At 36.3% G+C, this 21,712-nt stretch overlaps 1 protein-coding gene across 2 annotated transcripts in view; it reads right to left on the bottom strand.

Moving 5' to 3' along the window:
* Positions 1–21,712, bottom strand: part of LOC120770427 (pneumococcal serine-rich repeat protein-like) — a 70,114-nt gene that overhangs the window by 33,970 nt on the left and 14,432 nt on the right. For both annotated transcript variants that reach the window (XM_040097879.1, XM_040097878.1), the window contains exon 2: positions 11,825–17,030. In XM_040097879.1, the coding sequence (XP_039953813.1) occupies positions 11,825–16,779 (4,955 nt within the window). In that variant the 5' untranslated portion in view covers positions 16,780–17,030. The remainder of the gene's footprint in view (positions 1–11,824; positions 17,031–21,712) is intronic.

The raw sequence follows: 21,712 nt of genomic DNA on the forward strand, positions 1-21,712 counted from the left end.
AAATTGTTGTTGGATTTCACACAAAAATGATTTTGCACATTTACAACTCTAAATGTTTTCGAATCGTTATAACTTATAACTTTATGAAAAAAATATAATAAAAAGTACAATTATAGATTTTAGAAAATTTTCCTGTTTGTTGCTTTTCTTAATTTTGTAATTAATACATTTTTTATAATTTTTTTAAATAAACTTTTGTCATAAAATGTTATATTGTATTTGTTTCAAGAAATTATACAACAAAAACTTAAAATAAAAGTATGATAAAATAATAAGTTTCAGAAAATTTTTAATTTTACAGTGTTCAAAATGTTTATTATTTTTTATTACATTTATTATTATTTTTAATTAATTTGTAAAAAAAATTGAAAAGTAGAAAAAAATATATAAAAAAAAATCATTTTATTTAAAATTAATTTTTTTTCCAAAATTTAATTATTTAAAACTAGTAAATAATGAAATTCAGAAAATATAAAAAATTTGTTTGTTAAATTCTAAAGACATTTAAAATTACTATTATTTTAAAATAGTTTTTTTTCATAAAAATTTATTAAATGAAAAACTAAAAAAATATTAATAATAATTTTTTGTAATTTATGATTTAATTTTTTTTGAAAATTAAACAGTAAAAATAAAAAATTTAGAAATTAAAAAGTAAAATGAATAAACCAAAAAATCAATTTTTAATTATTGTATTTTATGTTAGTATGTATGTCTAGCTCAGTTCCGTTTTTTTAGGGAAACCGAAAAGTAAAAAATTATTTTCAAAAATATATTTGAGCTATTTGATTTATTATTATTACTTTATTGCTATAAAAAGCAGAGCTGTAGAGTAAAAATTCGGTGAAAAATTTTTCAAATTAATTAACATTTTTAATTTTTTTCCTGCCATTCCTGCAAGGCGTGCAAACGTACCAAAAAATGCTATAAAACGTGGAAATTTCGCTATAATAGCATAATTGCTCCTGGCGCCAAGTTAAAAATAAAATAGTAAATAAATAAAATAGTAAGTACATAAGCGAGCTCAGCGTTAAATTTTCTTGAAAAAATTGCAAAAAGTAACAAATTGCGACGCAGTGGCAACCGCAGCGAAAACATGCATGTTTTATCAGTTAACGAATTTAGAAATTTAATTATACGCACGTAATGTATGTGCGAGCGCGCGCGTCGCTATCAACCGTCCGACAGCCGCCATTGGGGGCGGAACTGAAGCGACGACACGCGCGCGCTCGCGCATAAATATGTATGATTGATGGGGCAAAATAAAAACAACACAGTATGAAATAAAAACAGTAGCAAGTCACATCAGTCACATACATATTCATGCGGTGCAAAGCACAGCGCGGCACACACACGCGTACACAGCTGAGAGCGCATGAAACGCACGAGCGGCGGGCGGAAGCGAGCGGTGCACGCAGCAGCCGCACGCGGATATGCCGCTGACACACTGACGATAGACGACGAAGCCGATGCGTTTGTGGCGTGTCAAAACAGATGCTTTTCAAGCGGCTGACACGACTGCCGCCACACAACCGCCACTGGTGATGACTCTTACCGCACTCTACTCAACCACTGCTGTTCACTAATTGCCACTGTGTGCATCTGTAGTTGTTGTTTTGTGGTAGTTTTCTGTATTCGCCAGTGTGGCAAGTGGCTTGTTTACAAGCGGCCAACGGCGGCAGGATATTTGCATTTCATCTGAATTTTGGCGCCATTTAAATGCACCGGGGCGTATGTGGAACACAGTTAACACGACAAAAGTCGCACCGTTATGGCAGCGTTTGTGGTGTTTGCTTTGTTTTTAATAATAACATGCCACACTCAACACGCAGGCCATTATTTTAGCTATTTTTAGCGAAATTTAATTTCGATAAAAATGTGTGTGTGCCGCGGCAGCTGGAAATGCAAAAGAAAATCATAAAATTTCGACTGGGGCAAAGTGTAAATGTTTGCATGAGAAAGCGGTTAATGTGTGGCAAATGCAGTTATTTTATTTACTTGCCCCCTGCTGGTGAATCTAAGCATATTTTTATGTTTTTAGGCTGCGCAAGTAAAAGTTTTTTATTGCAATAGGTAACGGTACCTACAGCGGTAACAATAATAATATATGTAAATGGGTTTGTTTATATTTCTGCACACCCAAGAGATTATGCATTATTGTTATATTAACATATGTGTGCTTTTGTGGTTTTAGTAACCTAATCGACTAGTAACAGTGCCCCACAAAAATACGCACACTTGCCATAATACTTATGTATATATGCATTTGTAACACATGAGTATGTAAATGTGCCTATTTAGAAGTTATTAAAAGCTTCATCATAACAGACAGAAGGAGGCCTTTTGCAGTAAAAGTAAACATTTTACGGCAATTTAAAAGCTGATATAAGCATATTATTCAGTAATAATTTTTAATATCCCACTTTTATGTGAAAACGTAATAATTTTTTATTTTATTATTGATAGCAAGAAGTGAAGTTCTTATGCTTTTTCCAGCAGTTTCAAAAATTGGTTAAAACACTTTTAAGGCTAAGACTTCACGCTTTTCAATCGATCGGCGATAAGCTAAGGAATGCGCCTCAATTTTTAAGTCCTCAGAAAATAAAATTCTGACAAATATTAAAAAAAAAAAAGCTTTTGAAAATTAAATAACACTTAAGCTGAATAAAATTTAAATAAAGTAGTAAAATAAAATAATATAAAAATTTGTAAAATATCATAAAAATAATAATAAATAAAATAAAAATATATGAAAACGCTTAAAAATTAAAACACTAAAAAAACTATTAAAAAAATTGTAAACTATAAAAAAAATTAAATTAAAATAAAATAATAAATAGATATAAAATAAAAATATATGCGAAGACATACCGAAAAAAATTAAAAAACTAAATAAATTATAAATAAAAAAATTTAAAAAATACGCAAAAATAATTAACAATAATTTATATAAAAAAAATAAGTAATAAAAGATTAAGTTGATTTTGAATTTTAGTATTTTTTAAAGTAATAAAAATATTAAAAAATATAAATAGAAAAAAATTATATAAAAATATCAAAGAATTCAAAACAAAAAACCAAAAACAAAAATTTAAAATATTAATGAGGTTTTAGAAAATTACGAAAAAAAATATCGATGAAAAAATATACACTTAAAAACAAATAAAATAAAACAATATGAAACAATTAAAACTAACAAAAAAATTTAAAAAACACAAAAACCACAAAAGCAAAAAAATAAATGAAGTTTTAGAAAATAGCAAAAAAAATTACAAACAGAAAAGAATAATTCACAATATAAAAAAATAATAATAATAAATAAAAAATTCTTAATAAATTGAAAATTACGATAAGCGATATTGCAAAGCGAACCAAAGTACAAGGTGCTTTCCAAAGTAAACAGCACTTTTTGAATCTAGCGCCCCCTGGTGGCGCCATCTACATATATGTCGACTGGTGCGTTAGAATCTGCTATCTTTATCGATTGTCCAGTGATTTCATAACATTTCACCAATTGGAAGTGAAGATATTGCGTTTCAAGTGTTTGTGTTATCGGTGCGAAAATGAGCTTCGAACAAAGAACCAACATTAAATTTTGTTTTAAAATTGGTAAAACTTTTACCGAAACGTTTCAATTGATGAAACAAGTTTATGGCGATGATTGCCTATCGCGTAGCAGAGTGCACTAGTGGTTTCAACGCTTTCAAAATGGTCGTGAGGACATAAATGACGATCAACATTCTGGCCAATCAAAATCCGTGATCACCGGAAATTCCATCGAAACTGTGCGTGAATTCATCAAAAATCAGCCGAAATCATCATTGAAATTCATGGAATTGGAATTGAACATCTCCAAAACATCGATTTATCGCATTTTGACCGAACATTTGGGCTTACGAAAGGTGTGTGCACGGTTTGTCCCGCACAAATTGACTGACGACCAAAAGACGACCAGACGTAGAGGCCATTCAAAACCATTCATACCGGCCAACGAGCTAAAACACTCGTTCGACATGCTTTTGGACAGTGCTGTATTGAAGCGGAAGAAGACTATTTTGAATAAAATAAATTGATTTTACTTTACTTTGGAACGCACCTTGTATACACATATACATTTATCATATATTTTTGGCTTGATGACTTATGAATAGAAGTTTGTTGAAGCAAAAGTTCTGAATCCCATGTGAAAATGCTTTAAGGGCCGCCCTAATCAATTTTTAAAAATTGAACATTTGATATGATCCGAATTCGTTATTTACTGCTTTTGCTGCTAATATAGATATTTTATTGAACAACAACAAAGAAACGTTTATATTTAGTATAAATTTATGATGCATTGTAATTTTTGCTAATTACGATTTAATTCAATCAAGCTCGCTAATAACAACGAACAAAAAATTGTGACAAAAAAGGCGCATATTGAAAACGGCCAAAAAATTCCAATACTAAAAAATGTTCAATTAAATCAAAAAACAAAAATTTAAAATTAAATATTAATGAAAGGGGATTTTTTATTTTTGGATAATTCGTGTTTAAAAAGCGGAGCAGAATTTTAATAGTAAATTGCATTTCTACTTAATTTTTTTGCCAAATTGGTTTCATTGAATGCATTTGAGGTTATAAATAGGTCCGCATAATTACAGAGTGTTGGCTAAACTTACTTTTCCTAAACGTAATCCACGCTTAAGCTTAAAGCACATCAAATTTATCAGCAACAAAATTTATATGATGCTCTTCAAAACAAATAAACCTTCGTTTCAATCACTTTCTCAATGTTACACAGTGTTAATTGCCATATTTTATATAATTAGTTTGAGCGTGAGTACATGGTATTTGCATATAAGTATACACATACATGTACATATGTATAAACGTAGTGTTTGAAGTTTTATTTTTGCAATAACGACAAAATTTTTTATTTCATTACTTCATTAATGTTTGTTGCTGCTTTTTGTTTGAGCGACGAAAGTTCAAAGTGTCAATAATATACATACATACATATATGTAGGTATGTATGTTCAAAGATTTATACATACATGTATGTACATATTTACTTAAATTTAACTGAATGTACAAAAAAACAAGTTACTTTTGGTTTTCATGTTTCTTCAGCTCGGCATTTATTATTTTTCTTATGACAAGATTTTACTTTTCGCTTATATAAATATAAATATATATTATATAGGTATACATATATGTACATACAATGTATGTAACTTGAAAGTACACCGTTTTCAGTTGTATAATCAGACAGCTGTGTTTAATTTGCTAATTTTCGTTTATGGTTGATTGGTTAATCAGCAGTTATGGAATGTCTAGCTATTGGTAATAACCGTGTGGGTCAGAAATTCTTAGAACAAGGGATTAACGTCACAGCATGTATAGAAAAAAAGCATGAAATATTGACTTCAGGAATATAAATGTATTAGAAATTTGTATGCAATTTAAAACAGAAATATATTAATATTTTGAGATTTTTCGTAGAAAGCTTTCATTGAAGAAAAGTACACAACTTTATAAAAAGACGCTTCAAAAGCTTACCAACCTAATGCTCCCGATTTTTGCATAGATTTCTTAATTCGTTGTGATGATACTTATTGTTCCACGAAAGTTTTTCAATAAAAATTTTCAGACAATTAATAGAACGAATGGTACAAACAAAAAATAATAAACAAAATATTGTAATATTAAAGAAAATTTGTGGTTTCGTAACTAAACTCTTTTAGATAAATCTCTAGTGCTGTATAACATTATATGGTGCTTAATTATAGGATAAATAGATGAGGATTGCACCGCAGCCTTAGGTATGTTGAGCTCATGAAACTATATTATCTTTGAAAGCTTAAAAGCTCTCTTTAAAGGAACTTTCATACCACAAAGTTCATTTTGACTTTGCTTTGCGATATTGTTTTTGAGTTATAAAAAAAGCAAACCTTTGAAGCCTAAGAGTCCTTGAAAGAGTAAAAGCTCGTGCTGCAGGAGATTTCATATTATAAGCCTCATTTAAATTTTTATTTTCTATTTTTAGCCCAAAAAGGGTATAGAAACTTGGTGTATAAAGAAACTTCGTTTGCTCTTTGAAAGTTCAAAAGCTGTTTTTAAAAGAGCTTTCTAACAATAGAACTTATTTAAACTCCCGGACGAATTCTTTTCTATTATTTAAAAAAAAGTAGTATGCCACTGCCTTTAAAAGTTTAAAGCTTTCGAAAGCGTGAAAGCTGCTGCTTCTTTCATACCATAAATTTCATCTAAGCTTTCACTTCCATTTCTTATGAGCCCTAAAGAATTGATATTTACTTGTATTTGGAAGTTAAGAGCTGAGCTTCTGAAAATCTGAAAACACTCTCTAATAAAGCTTTCATTCATTGTATTATAAACGTAAAATCATGATATTAGCAGCATTTCAGAGCTTGAAAGCTTTTAACATATACAAATATAAATAGAAATAGAGATTATTTTTTAAATTTATTTTAAATATAAAAAAAAGTACAGAAAATTTACAGTAGGGCATCAGCCAGGTGATTAGTGTAATTATTATAAATGAAAACAAGAAAAAAGGATTCCATCAAATTTATGAATTTGTCTGAGCTTTAAACTTGTAGAGCGGCGAATCGAACGCGCAACTGGACTAAGTTAAATAACGAGCCGATAAATCCAATAAATATACAATAGTATGCAAATATACCATTTTTATGAGTTATTCACATTCTATTCTTTATTGAATTCAATTGGATGACTTCACATGCAATTTTATTGACGCGAGAGCAATGGGTTTACCACACCGAGCAGAGAAGTGACGAAATGGAATACAGTTGTTATATGAATAACACATGGATCATATTACGTCAAATGGTCTTTAAATGTCATCAAGGTTGACTTTAAAAAACTAAATGTAATTTATGTGCATTTAAACGCCGCCTTTATGTGCCCTGTGGAAAATTTGGCCGGCAATTACGCTTAGAGCCTCCGCCGTCGCCATAAACACTTGTTGACAAAATGAAAAACAGTAGCTATCAAAAAAAAAAAAAACAATACAGACGTTAATTGTTTGATGTTCCACATGAAGGCACCGCTAGAAACGAGCCGATAAATTTAATCAACTAGCTTCACAAATAAAGACAGCAATTAAGGTTGGATAATGCAGGGGCGAGTCGCATCACCAATGCATACCTGGATGCAGTATAAATTTGTACAGTTTTCATGTCACATGTAAATAATTTCATGTTAACAATATCGCACATATAATATATACATATATATGTATATATATATATATAGAGTGCCTTGTAGTTGTAAATAAGCACATTTATTTTCCAGCCCACAACTTATCAGCAATCGCTCGTGTTAAGCAAATTTTCACCTGCGTCAAGCTGCAGCCTCACGTGTTGGCTCTTGTGCGATATGTAAAATGTGTGTTTGTAATTTTTGTGTTTTTTGAAAATGTATTAAATTCAATTCAACGATTTTGCATTACCAACTGATTTTGTTGTACAACCTTGATTTATTGGCGGCGCTTGTGCTAACTTTAACGTTGCCAGCGTTGCCATGTGATGGATGTCAGCAGGAAATGTACTCGCGAATTTATGTAGTTATGTATATATATATATATTCATTTATATGTATACATATATGTATGTATTTAAGTCAGCAGTACGCGCACTAAAATGCAATTGCAATAAGTAATCGTATCTTCGTCACGTTGATCGTTGACATTTCAATCGCCAAGGCTTGTTATAAAACCATTTACGTGTAGACCGCAATCACACACAAATCCATACGTACATATGTATGTATGTACACAAATGTTTACTTGGTAATGTTCTTGAAATTGGTAATCAATACGAATGGGAAATAAGCACACTTGCGGGAACGCTGGTGTGTGTTTAAAATTTCGCGAAATTAGCTTACACTAAACATACAGACACAACATTTTAGATTAAAAAAAATACTAATTAGTTTTCATTTTCATTAATATGATTTCAATTAAGAAATATGTAAAAATATTTTATAATAGACACTCTTAATTTGGTCAATTAGCCATACTATATGAAAAATAATATAATTGACTCACTTTAAGAGACTTTCTGACATCTCAATAACTTTTTAACTAAATGAAATTCGAATAATTTTTATTTCAACGATTTCAATGAACAAACACTTTATTCCATCAGTCAATTAGCATCACTAAAATGGTAACTGAAATTCCTTTAACAAATCTATACTCATAAAAATCGGATATTTTCGTTTTCGTTTGTTCGACCTGAATGATTCCATTTAAAAAGAATATTTATCTGTAATAGATTACTCAGGCAACTTGTTGATTTTTGCCTAATTGAATCAACTTTAAAATTTAATGCTAATGGGTTCAAGCAAGAAGCTTTCTGAAGCCTTTTTAAGTTTTTTTTTCAAAGAAGATCCGGAACATATAATCATTCAATCAACTTTTATATTAAATTCTAATGGGTTCCATTAGGAAACTTTCTGAAGCCTTCTTAAATCGTGCGAATTAGATTTTAAGCTCTTTTTTATTCAAAATATTATTTTGCCGCATATCTTCGTTATCTCAACTATTCATTTTTGTACGCGAAATTGCGTGTTATATTACTTCGATAAAATAGCGCAACCAAGTGGTATAAAGGGCTTAAAGGACCACTGTTAGATTGTGAGATTACGAAAAACTATAGGAGAGACTGTTAAAAACATTGTATAACAGATGCTCTTTGATGACAATTGGGGAAAAAATACTTAGATTTGTTGTCTGTCTAATTGAGTCTATTAAGAACTTAATTGTGTTGCAAATTTTGTTACCCATACTCATATTTGTTGCAAAAATTAACGTTAAATATGCAGTTTCATGCGAAAATTCAGATTTGAGTCAGCTAATGGATTTTTCTTATCACAATATTCATACAAAGTTGTAAATAGTGATATTTGTTAAATTATTTCAAAGTTTGAAAATAAGCACATTAAGTATGAGGAGTAAACTTTTGCAAGAATGTATGGAGTACTTTTGTCAAATCACAATATAATTGGCTAATTTGAATTTTCAGATAATTTATTTTTGTTATTTATTTGAAAAAAATATCAATATTAGTTAGTGTTTTTTGCAAGCATGTAGTATACATAGATTCAGCATAGCAAGTTTTTATACGCTGAACAGGATGTATTAAGTTTGTCATGAAGTTTGTAACGCCTGCCGTCTGTATATACGCGAAACAAGTCACTCGGTTTATAAGATATAGATCCAAATTTTTGAAGACGTTCTTTTGTCCATAAGCAGCTGCTCATTGTCGAAACCAACGTAATCGGACCTCTATAGATTATAGCTGCCATACAAACTAAGCGCTTAAAATCAAGTAAGTAAAGACAATTAATTTTATTTTTTATCCGCTGTCATCGTCAGAATAAACATGAATACAATATTCCTGAAAATATGCACAAACAATTAGCAGACAATTATTTGCTTACTTGAAAATCATGAATGAAATCTGCAGCTATGAGTGATTTCGCGGATTCCAAGAAGTGAGGGAAAAAGGCGGAAAATAAATAGCGCCCCGCTGACCACAGAAATTTCGCAATAATTGGAAAAAAGTACACATAATGCTAATGTCTTCAGGAGAATTGAAGTAAATAATAGCACAATTCGCTGACAAAGCGCGTCACTTCATATATGAACATTGTGTTAAAATTAGCGCAGGTTTATTAAATAAAATGTACATAATGTAATATTAATAATGTACACATATATTTATATATGTATACAAGAGCGCACAAATCATTGCGAAAAATCCCAGAGGCTAGTCATTCAAAACTATGAATGTAATGCCAAGCGAAATACGCGTACTTTGCATACAATTTCCAATAACTACCTATAAATATACATATGTATGTTATTTATATATATATACATATATATTATGAACATTATCTTCATTCATATGAAAATCGCACAGACAAACGAATGACAATCAATTCGCAATGTTACAAGCATTGGCATGGCAATAATGCGGCTTGAACGGTGACTGGCGGCGAAAAACCCTTAATTATGAATTGAAAAGTATATTGTACGATCCCATATACATATGTATATATGCGTATATGCAAAGTGATTGCTATGCAAGCAATGTAAAACAAATATACGTAACTTCATTCTGTTCGATTGCTGCAAAAAAACATAAAATCGCAGTACAACAAAATATGCAAACTTGCAAACCTACATAATGCAAGTAGTGCATGTTGTTGTAGGCGTTTAATGGCTCATCAAAAACAGGTCAGGTTTATTAGTTTGTACTTAGGAGCGTATAGCATAAATTTTGGCCTATTAGCGTGCGAGCATTTAACAAAAAATGCTATAAAAACGAGGGCATATTAAATATTTGTAGTTTGTACACAGAAATATTTTTATGATATTGGTTATTTTGAAAACAATATCAAAGCGACAACACAAGCAGTGCACAAAATAACAAACAAAAACACCGAACAAAATATGTGGAAGGTTGCCGTTAATGCGGGGAAATAACGCCACACTTAGTTGAGGGTTGGATTATAAATGCCTAAAATAAAATTGTTTTTTTATTTGCATTTAAATGGTATTTTATGAATGCGTACCGATAATGCCGAATGTTGGTGCAACATTATTAGAATTTTACCCAGAAGAAGCAGTTCTAAAGGTTATATTCACCGCTAGAATTTTCCTTTTTTACTAAAACAAATTTTAAGGTATCCAAGGCATTTAATATTCTCGATTAAATGATTTAGAGCACAACCGCTTACTAAGCTTTTCAAGCGCTTTGTCATTTAGCGCTTATTTAGCTATTATTTTCTTTATTCAGCTTTAGTTTTCTTTACTCAACTAAAGATTAAGCATATTCAGCTATCAATTTCTTTATTCAGCTAAAGATTAATCATATTCAGCCATCAGTTTTTTTATTCAGCTATTATTTTCTTTAGCTGAATAAAGCGCTGAATGAGAAAGTTTCTAAATATAAATCTATCCTCTTAATTTTAAAATTAAAATAATAACTTTTTAACTGGGATTGTTTTTTAACTATAATTTAATAATAATTTTTAAAAATTATAAACAATGCAACTAATTTCCATGAGAAAAGTAGATAATAAAAATTTGATCGCACAAATACTCACAATATAATTAAAAGTACAAAACAATGGTTTTGAAATAGTTCGGCATTCAGTAATTTATCAGCGCAGGTCAGCGCTTATTCAGCACAAGTCAATGACAGCTGAATTAAATACTGAGCAGCTACCAAAACTGAATGGGAGCACATTAAGTGAAACGATGACTATTTATACCGTATTGATATGATATTGATTGCTGAACAAAGCGCTGAATACGCAAAAACTGCATAAACTCTGTAGATTCGTAAAAATTTTAATTCAACGAAATACATATGTATATTAAATTAGTTTTACAAAAGTGTCATACAAAGTTTCAAGCTTTTGAACAGCGATTTCTGTGACAAAATGAAGAAAAGCTTAAGACGACATTAGCAAAGACTGATATTCGCATTTTTAGCATAATTTAGTATATGCTTTATCATCATTTCAACTTTGACTTCCGATTATAAAAAATATTACCAAAATTTTAAAGCGAAGTCGAGTTCAAAAAAATATGGACCGCTTAACTCAAGGCGTCAAAAATAACTCAATTTGAATAAATCTTCTAGCATTTTAATATCAAATATTAAAGGCATGAATGGCACCCATTTAAGGTATATATGAACAAGTTTTTCAAATATGTATGTTGTATAATAAAAAATATAAATGTAGTATATAAATAAAATAAAAATATGCACACAACACTTACGGTTTTTCGTTTAAGAATTCGCCACGCGTAAACTCCGACAAGCGACGCGACTTGGCTTTCTTGGTGAGCGCCAGCGCCGCGCTACTGCCCTTCGCTGTCGACCCTGCAACCAGATGACCACTGGTGCCGGCATTTGTTGTTGCGCTTGCTGACGCATTCAGACGGAAATTTTTGAAATCCTCCAGCGAGGCGCACGCACAGTCGGCATTGCCGACACACAACGAAGACGGCGACCATGGCAAGAGAGCACCGTTTTCTTTATCTGTTGTCGCTGTTGCGTTTGTGTTCAGTGTGAATGTCAAGAAATTCGGGCACGTATGTGTATGCTGTGGCGTTTGGTGCTTGTGGTGTTCACGACTGAAGTTATGACGTTGCCATTGCGCTGTCGTTTCATTGACCGCAGTTGTGGCGCAAGCGCACAAATCTTCATTGCTGCTCGCCAAGGAAATGGGCGAACCCTCGCGCGAATCGCCGTTCAGCATGCAATTGCATTTAATGGGCATTTGATTGGACCAACGGCGCAGTGGTGAGCGTTCTTGACGCACCCGACTCGGTTCGAAGCTTTCCAACGACAGTTTTTTGACCAGCAATCTTTGGGCCGTTTGCGCGCCGGCACGCTGCAGGCAGTTATGTTGTTTCAGATTGCGACGCGGCGACGGTGGCGAAGGTGTGGCGGGTGGAGAAATCAGTGCAGCCGCAGCTGTGGTGGAGATGGCATCCAGCGAGCTCGATTTCATAATAGGACCACTCGAGTTTTTCTGCTTGCCGGCCGTTGAGTTGGCGCGGTTTTGTGCCACAATGCGCGCATATAATTCCTCGCTGTCCAACGGCAATAGTTGCGGCATGCCAAGACGTCGCTTGTGTTGCGCATGGTGCTTCGATTTGGACGCGTCTTCGGCGGCGCAGTCCGCAGGTTCGGGCTGCTCATCGATACGTTCGCTGCTCGACGACTTCTCCGGCTTGGAATGTTGCTTACTATAGGACAATATATTAGACAGTCTTCTCATTTTGTTTGGTTTCGTTGTTTTGACAGACTTCTGTGCATCACAATGGGCGGCATCGTCGCCCTGCTGCAACTTATCGGCGGCTGTACCTGCCGTGTCCACATTTGGTGTGTGTACTTCCAAGCCCTGCTGTGCGGTTGTCGGCATGACAGCGGTTTCATCGATTTTGCTGACAATAAAACGATTCTTCGATTCTGGGTGCGTCGCGCCTGAGGTTGCCGTCGTCTGCGCACTGCTTGCATCCGATTTTTCCAATTGCAAGATGTCGTAAATCGTACCATATTTGCGATTGTTGCCCAAACGCGCCGACGAGGAAGTGGAATTTGCGGCTGCGGTGACCGAATTTGACGCGCTAACGCTACGGTCATCCGTACATGTTGCCTGCAACGCGTTGCTCTGCGTCTGTTGCTGCTGTTGTTGCTTTTGTATAATATCGTAAATCATTGTTGGCTTTAATGGCTTGTGTTTCTCCTTTGCATCTCTGTCTTTATCTTTTTCCGTCTTCAGAGCGCTATCGCGGCGCTCGTGTCGCGTGGCAACATCCTTTTCCAAAATAGCCGAAAGACTTTTGCGTTGAAAGAAGTCGCCCGCACTGGTGACGGAGGAGGCGGTTGAGGAGGCTTGCGATGTTTTGCGGTGCAGAATCTCATAAATGGTGCCATATGTCATATATTTGTCATACTTATGGTATGTTAGATTGTAAATGTCATTCTTGCGTTGTATGATGTCATAAATGGTGCCATAAACAAGCTTATCGTAGATTTTGAAGTTGCGCTTATAATTATTACCACCGCAGACACCTTTGCTGATAGACGCTGCCGCCGAGGGTACAATGGCACCGACGTTGCTTGGCGGTTGCGCCTCACTTGCAGTTGCGGTGGCAGCATCGCCGCACTTCGTGGGTGTTGCCGCATTGGAGCCTGCCACTTGCTGCTCTTTCAGTGAGTTGCGGCGCATCAGTAAAAACGATGCGTAACTTTTACGATGCCGCGAGTTTTGGCGTTTAAATGGCGTTGCCGTTGAGGCGATTGGCGCGGCGCCTTCGGCCACTAAACCAGCGCTTTCCAAAGTGTCCATGTTTTCGCATTCGCGCACCAAACGTTTGAACTCCTCGTATGATTTGCGGCGTATGTGCGCTTTTTCTTTCTCTTTGGCCGCCAGCACCTTTTGATCGAGTATTTGCGATAGAAAATCCGAATTCTTACGCAAAATTTCTGTGGTTGACCGTTGCGATATTGGCGTTGCTGCCAGCGTAGTTGCCGTGGTTGATGGTGTTTTCAGTGAGGCGGACACGTCAGCAGTATCCATTTCAGCGGTGCGCACCGCAAACTTGTTTACACAATCCGGTTTCGAGTCGCTGTGCACTGAAAAAGTGTCTAAGTGGTCGGTCGCTGCACCGATTTGACGATTGGCAAGTGTAGACGCGGCGTTTGGCAGGGCATTAACAGCCGCGCCACCGTGACTCTCTTCGCCTGTGGTCGCGGACTGTTCTGATATAGATTCTAATGCGTTCGACATTGTCGCCCCAGTCGGCGTCGTCTGCGAAACCGCGGACATTGGTGTTGTTGTTGCTGCATGCGCTAATGCCGTTTGCATTGTCATTGACGCAGCGTATTGAGTTTCCTTTTCCAAACAAGTGGCAGTACGTGACAGTAGCGTCTTACGCCGCGCACTTGCTTCCGCTACCGCACCATGCGCGCCGTCCAAATGCGCCGCTGCGGCAAACATGGCTTTGAATTCTTCGTAGGACTTGCGTCGATTGCGCGACTGCGTCAAGCATTCCTTGTAGTTGAGGCGCGCTATCTTCTCGGGTGCATCGCACGGTTCCGCCGTATTGTAGCCAACGCGCACAGCGTTGCCATTAACTGGCGCTGTGGAATTTTCCAGACCGTCGAATATTTGCGCCAGCGTAGGTCGGGTATTTGCCGCGTTTGCGGCAGTAGCAGCATAGAGTAGCGCACCAGCGGCGCTCTGCAACGAGCTCTCCAACTTATTCTGCATTTCAATAAAGCCAGAATCCATCGAACTAATGGTGCAGGTTGAGTCGAAACTTGTTTTGCGACTAGAATTATTGCTCGATGGTTGCGCGCCAACTGCAACAGCGTTCGCAGCGACTACGCTATCGTCGCTGGCATTTTGTATTGCTTGCGCTGCCCCGAATTCGACTGATTCGCTAATTTGCATGCAAAGCGCATCTGCTGGCAATGGAAGGTTGCAGTTGTTTTTGCCGTCGCTGACGTTATTGTCAGCGTATTCGTGCGCGTCCGCTGTGACGGCCAACGGTTGATTGGGAGCGCACAACAAATCGAAGGTCTTCGTATCACAAGCGAAGTTTGGCGCTACAGCGCCAGCCTTGCGGCTCGCCGTCAATTTATCGCTACCATTATTGCCATCTTCATCATCATCATCGAAACTAATTAGGTCCTTAACTACTTCGGAAGCGGCTACTGTCGCGTCCATTGGTGTATCACAGTTGTTTGGCCGGGCGCAAGCCATCCGCTCTGTTGTTGGCAAACGCGGCGCTCCACGTATTTCAGACTCCACGTCACTGCGCAGTACTTTCTCACTAACGCTATTACTCTCCATCGAAACTGGCATTTCTCCAAAGCGTACCGGCGCTCGCAATGCACGATTATTTGCCGACTGTATCGTCGCGTCGCTTACAATTTGCTTTTTATTCACCGACGCGTACGCGGGCAGTAATGATAATGTCGGCAGCGGAATGCAGCCGATTTTATTGCTACGACTATTGCTTACACTACTGCTGCTCCCACTACCAGCACAGCTACCGCCACCGCCATTTGTGATTGCAATGTTACGATTATGAAAGATTTTTACGCTTTGCATTGGTAATTTGTGACGATTTTGCCGATTACGTGCCGCCAATGCAGAAGCAAAGTTGAGGCAATGCTTGCGATGATAGCGGCGCGTGTACTTATTGGCAATACTGTAGACAGGATCGTCTAGCGGCGTTAACGCTTCATTGGCTCGTGCCGCTGTTGCTGTGCAGCTCCAATCCACAAAGGCGCTGCCGCGACCGGAAGTCCTGAGCAAGCGCTGTAAACGTTCTGCGGCTAAAGCGCGTCGGGTTTGATTGCTTTTCGGCGGGTAGATGGCCGTGGCATACTGGCAATTGCTATTGCGCATGCGCGCCGCAGCATTTGCCTGACAACGGGAAGCATATATATCATTCATGCATTTTGCGCAGCAGAGAAATTCGTAGAGAATTTCATCGTCGGCAGTAGAGTTGGGCGGCGTGAATGTGGAGTATTTCGGTTCGTACTCCTCTTCATCGTACTCAAACTGCTGTGGCGGCACTTCGCGCGCCGCTTCCGCTAATTCGTGTTCTCGCTCCTCATCCTCCTCCTCTTCGTCTATCACATCGCGCTGCTCTAGATTGGCAGGCAAGTCTGCGTTTGCGCGCGGCTTGTTTGTTGTCACAGGCATTAGTATATATGTGTTTTTAACATGTTTCTCCTCGGCGCCACAGCCATGCGTCGAAACATTTGGTGCGACATTCTGCGCTGTGTTCTCTTTATTGCCATCCGTATCGACAACAGTGCCCTCACCAATACTACCACCACTGCTATTTACAATCGAACTTTCGATGCTAATGCCACTGTCGAGCAGCACAAATGAGCCGTCCGCGGGCAATATGAGTCTACCCTCGGCGGCGGCATTCACCAGTTCGCGCAACGCCAGCACCTGTTTCTCGGTCACGTTTCCCTGCAATTGTATGCCGTGGAGCGCGAAAGCTGTGGGTTGTTTATTCACTGAATTTGGATCGGTGCACCACACGACCGGCATGCTTGCCATTTTGGTGGCACTCGCGGCGGCCGCCACAACGGATGCTGTTGCCGTGGCTGTGGCTGCAGCAGCGGCCGTGGCAGTTGCAGTGGTGTATGCGGATGCGCAACTGTGTCGCCCGCTCGTAATGCTTTCGGTGCGCATGAGTGTTTATGATATCGCTAATTGCGCTTAATTTAACTGAAAACAAGTATTGTCATTGGCAAGTTTTGGATTCGCAGCAGTCTATATATTTATTGATTTATTTGGATTGTTATTGCTGTTGTTTTTCCGCTAACTACTATTAGTATTTAAACGTAGTGTTAGTTGTTTGCTGGTATGTTACTCCAGACGAAGTTGTCCTCGTTTATTCTTTATTTATCTTCTTTGTTCAGCATTATAAATAACGCGTGTTGCTATAATTCGTTGAGTTGGGAAAGAGTGTGAGAGTTTAATTATTGGAAATGTTACTTTAAGGAAAAACACAAATTCGTGCTTTTCTCTTTGCTGTTTCGTGACACTCTTCGCGTTGTTTGTTGTTTGCAGTTCACTTTCTAGAACTAAAGTCTTACTAAATGGAACCCATTGAATGAAAATGTGTGAAAAGTATTGAGTGAAATCAGTGAATTGAAGGCGCTGTTAACATGAAATCATATTCTATTCCTATAAATTTGCCATGTAACATAGAATCTTGATGATCCCTCACAATATTTAAAAAAATTCTTTTAGTTGCAGAATTGGATATGAATAAATAAAAGCCATTTCGTAAGTAGTTTAAACCAAACCTTTCATAAGAAATAAAAGAGAAGCAAATTTAAATCAAGAACAAAAATTTAAGACATTTTAACCCGAAAGTTTGTCGGACGAAATTACAGAGCTTTTCATAACAAGATTAAGAATTTTTATACATTTTCCTTTTTTTCCTATTTCTTCATCAGTTTCAACAGAACAGAACTGATGTTAAAGACTGAGTGCGCTCTCTCAAAAATACTGTTAATAACACGATTAATTACCAGCTAGTCATTGCTCCGTTAAAAGCTTATTAACATGAAACTACAGCGAAAACTTGTTTGTCTTAATATTACTAATTTATCCGTTTTGTTTCCTAATTCGATACTATATGATACAGTAGCTGGCTTAGAGAGATACACAACGGAAAGTGGTGAATCGAATAGACTGTTATAAATCACATCGTTAATATAACGAAAGCTTAAAAAGAAGTAAACGAACTTCGTTTGCACCGAAGCTAGCATACCCTGCATAAATAAAAGAAATTGGCATACAAGAACTTGACTTTGACCAGTTCAATTTGTATGACAGCTATATGCTATAGTGGTCCGATCTGAAACATTTTTTCTGAGATTGAACCCTTGCTTTGGTCAACAACCCTTGCCAAATTTGGTAAAGATATTTCGTCAAATAAAAAAGTTTTCCTTACAAGGGCATGCTTTTGATCGGTCACTTTGTATGACAGCTATATGCTATAGTGGTCTGATTTGAACAATTTCTTCGGAGATTGAACCTCTGTATTGGATAATAATTTTTGCAAAATTTGATGAAGATAACTCATCAAATAAAAATTATTTCCTTACAAGGACATAATTTTGATCGTTCACTTTGTATGTCAGCTAACGCTATAGTGGTCCGATATCGACGATTCCGACAAATGAGCAGCTTCTTGAGGAGAAAGCGACCTGCGCATAATTTGAGATCAGTATCACAAAAACTGAGCGACTAGGCAGGCGGACATGGCTAAATCGATTCAGAGTGGTGTATGTAAATCGTCTAAATCAGTTGTATAAATCGAAAAGGAATATTAACCACTTTGTAAAAACTTTTTAAATTCGATTTTTGATTTCAATCGATGGGCGTTGAGTTAAAATTCCACTTGAAGACAGTTTTTAAAAATTCATTTTTTGAAGTCATCGCCAATTAAGTTTACAAATTGTTTCAATACATCACTACAAAAAATATATATAAATCAGCACAGAAATGGCAATTTAGCGTCAATAAAAATCATTGTCATTTGCAAAGTTCAAAAACTGCTCCAGTAAGGCTAAGCAAGCGACAATGACAAGCCATTGTTCACACCCACTAACTAAATCAATGTAACACATTTGTAGCGCCACCTCAATTAATGCATGTAAAATGAAATAGCGAACGATTTATATACAAACAAACATTTGGTATTTATTTAACACACTATTTGATTGCGAAAATGGCAAAACGCCAAATACCGGCTGAGAAGGGGTAAATGACTGATTTCAATGTGAGAGAGCGGCCAAAGCGTGCAAAGCGCTGACAGATTGCAGACATTATTTTCGGCAATCTGCCTCGTATTTACACATACGGTGTGGATGTGTGTGTGTACTCGTATAGTGTATGTCTGCTGAAGAGCGTGGATTGCGCAGTATTGGGCGCGTCGCGCACGCGCTGCTCTTTTTACCGCCATTCGATATAATATAGGCCGGTCGTTAGGGATAGCAGCGCTAACAGACACATATGTCTGAACATATACATATATATATATATATATATGCATAGGTGTTCAAAAAACATGTCTACGTTTCAGCGAGCACTTTCATTCATTTATTCGTTGCACATGCGCGGCGTTCAACATGAATCTTTGTATGTGTGTACTTAAGCAGGTAACGGCTGGCGTGGTCAATCGGGCGTTCATTTCCTTTTTTTGAGTTTACATAATTTTTTCTTTTTTTTTTTGTGCATGTTTTTGCCTTTTTCTTTTCTAGTAATCCCTCTACAACAGTCAATGGCGAATAGTACAAAACACTCATTTAACAGCGCGCCAGTCAATGAACAGCAACGTAGCGAAGTATTTATGTACATATGTTTTATCTCTCCGTTTTCAGTTATAACTTTTTTATATTCATACTCTTTTTGCGCGACTCCATTTGTTTAGAACGGCATATAAGCTCTGCTTTACGAGCGCTGTCTACTTTTAGCACATTGTAGTTGTAAGAATAATTTATTTTAGTTCTTACGCAATTGGCGGAAGACTCATCAATCATCATGCTGGCGACAATCTCAGCCAATACTTGGAAGTAATTCCAAAGCTACGGAGCTTTAATAACTGTTGCGAAAGCAGACGTGGTGTGTGGGCGACCCGTGTTCTATTGCCATGAAGCGACAGTGAATAAAGATATGCGTTTAGTGCCAGACACTCAGTTAGATAAGGGAACATTAAAGCTAATTGGAAATATGAAAATCTAACATATGAATATGTGGAAGATATAGGAAGTCAATATATGTAAACATTCGACGAGCGTTATATAAACCCCTACAAAATAGAGTTGCAGACATTGATATTTCATATTTAAAAACATTGCGAAGAAACTCTAAAAGAAAAACATAATATTACGACCACTTGGAGCCCACTATGTGCAAGCCTTAGATAAAGCTGAGCGCAGTTGAAAAAACAAACACTCTAACAGACGTTCTTCTTGTGCAAACTGCCGGTTCTGAGACATGGAGACTGAAACTCCAGATCACCTGCTTATTGAGTGCAGAGCAGTCTGCAGATGCAGGATACAGGCCATTGAATCCATGTTTCCAAATAGGGATCACATCGCCCCACTAGCACTTAGCAGTATACTGGAATTTATCAATATGTTGGGGCTATGTGGATCGTTGTGACTTAGGCGAGGGCGCATTAGATCTTAGGTCACGGTGCAATTCCTATCTATTTACCTTAGCTTATTTCAACAGGTGTTCTTTTTCATATATATTTTCTTATTTAAGTTCTTTGTTGAGGTTCTTCGTCTTTGGCTTTATAAGAATATAGTTTAACAGTAGTTTTAAGACATATGTAGATATTTAGTGCTCGTAGAGTTGCTATTATATCTATTTATGATTAAATTCTTGCGGATTTAGAACAAAAACTGATCGCCCTAATACAGCATATACTCATATTAATTCTTAGTGCAGTCGTGTTTTACTTTTTGATCGTAAACTGTACACATAAAAATAATACTGAGTGAAGACGATCTTATTGCTGAACCATTTGAAAGTGTGATCCCAACGGAAGAGAGTCAATATTAGTATTAAAGAATTTGGGATTTTTATTGAATATCTTAAAGCAGATAATCTTGAGATTATATTAAAACAATAGACAAAAACAAAAAAAAATACTCTAAAATTGATTGATTGATTGACGGCTTTACTTTAAATTGAACGAAAATGAAAAGATGAAAATCTGAACTAGTAAAAAAGTTCCAACCGTATTTCTACACTACATATGTTCCTCCTCTTCACGAAGTTCTGTTATCCACAGCTTGGTACTTGAGACAGTTATGAAATGCAACTAAAAAAAATATACAAAGAAAACAAAAATTGCTATTGCGAAACTATAAAGACAGAGGATATCGCTCGAAACTTGCGCACGGCAGCCGTCAAACAGTCGTATTTACCAACACTGGACACAAAAAGAGGTTAAGTGGCGACATCCTTTCGTAAACTCCATAAACTTATTTGCGTCCAAAACTGAATTAGCGAGTATTTGCATAAAAACGTACCTTTGCGTATACAAAAAAATAAACAAAAACAACAACATTGCTTACAAAATCATGTCGGCTGCATCGATCAATGATCAGTGTCAATAATGCAGAAAGGTTAAAAAAAAAAACAAAAAGAAAACTGCTGGCCACTTGGTTGCTTGAACAACGCACTGTGTTTGAAGGGTTAGCTGACTAGTTGATCAGTGGCCGACTAACGAGTGGACTTTGTTTGCCAACGAGTTGTTGACTTTGCGTTTTGCTTTTGATGTTTTTGAAAATGAAATAAAAATATTTCGCTTTTTTCGAGATTTGTTTGTTTTTCAGTTTTTGTTACAGCTTTTTAGCGGGCAAAATGTTGCAATAATAAAAAGCCAGCAACTTTTTACAACAAATGCGCGCCATGCACACACATACACACGCGCATGCAAAACAAAGACAATGTAAACAATAAACTAGTGAACACAGCGAAAAACATAAAAGCTAAACAAACAAAACAAGCTTGCAGCAAAGTACCAAGTTGACAGAGTTTCCATTTATACACAAATGCAAAAAGTGCCATTCGCGCAAATGTCAATGTCAACACA

This window comes from Bactrocera tryoni, chromosome 3, assembly GCF_016617805.1.
Source record: "Bactrocera tryoni isolate S06 chromosome 3, CSIRO_BtryS06_freeze2, whole genome shotgun sequence".
In the NCBI taxonomy this organism is placed as follows: Eukaryota; Metazoa; Arthropoda; class Insecta; order Diptera; family Tephritidae; genus Bactrocera; species Bactrocera tryoni.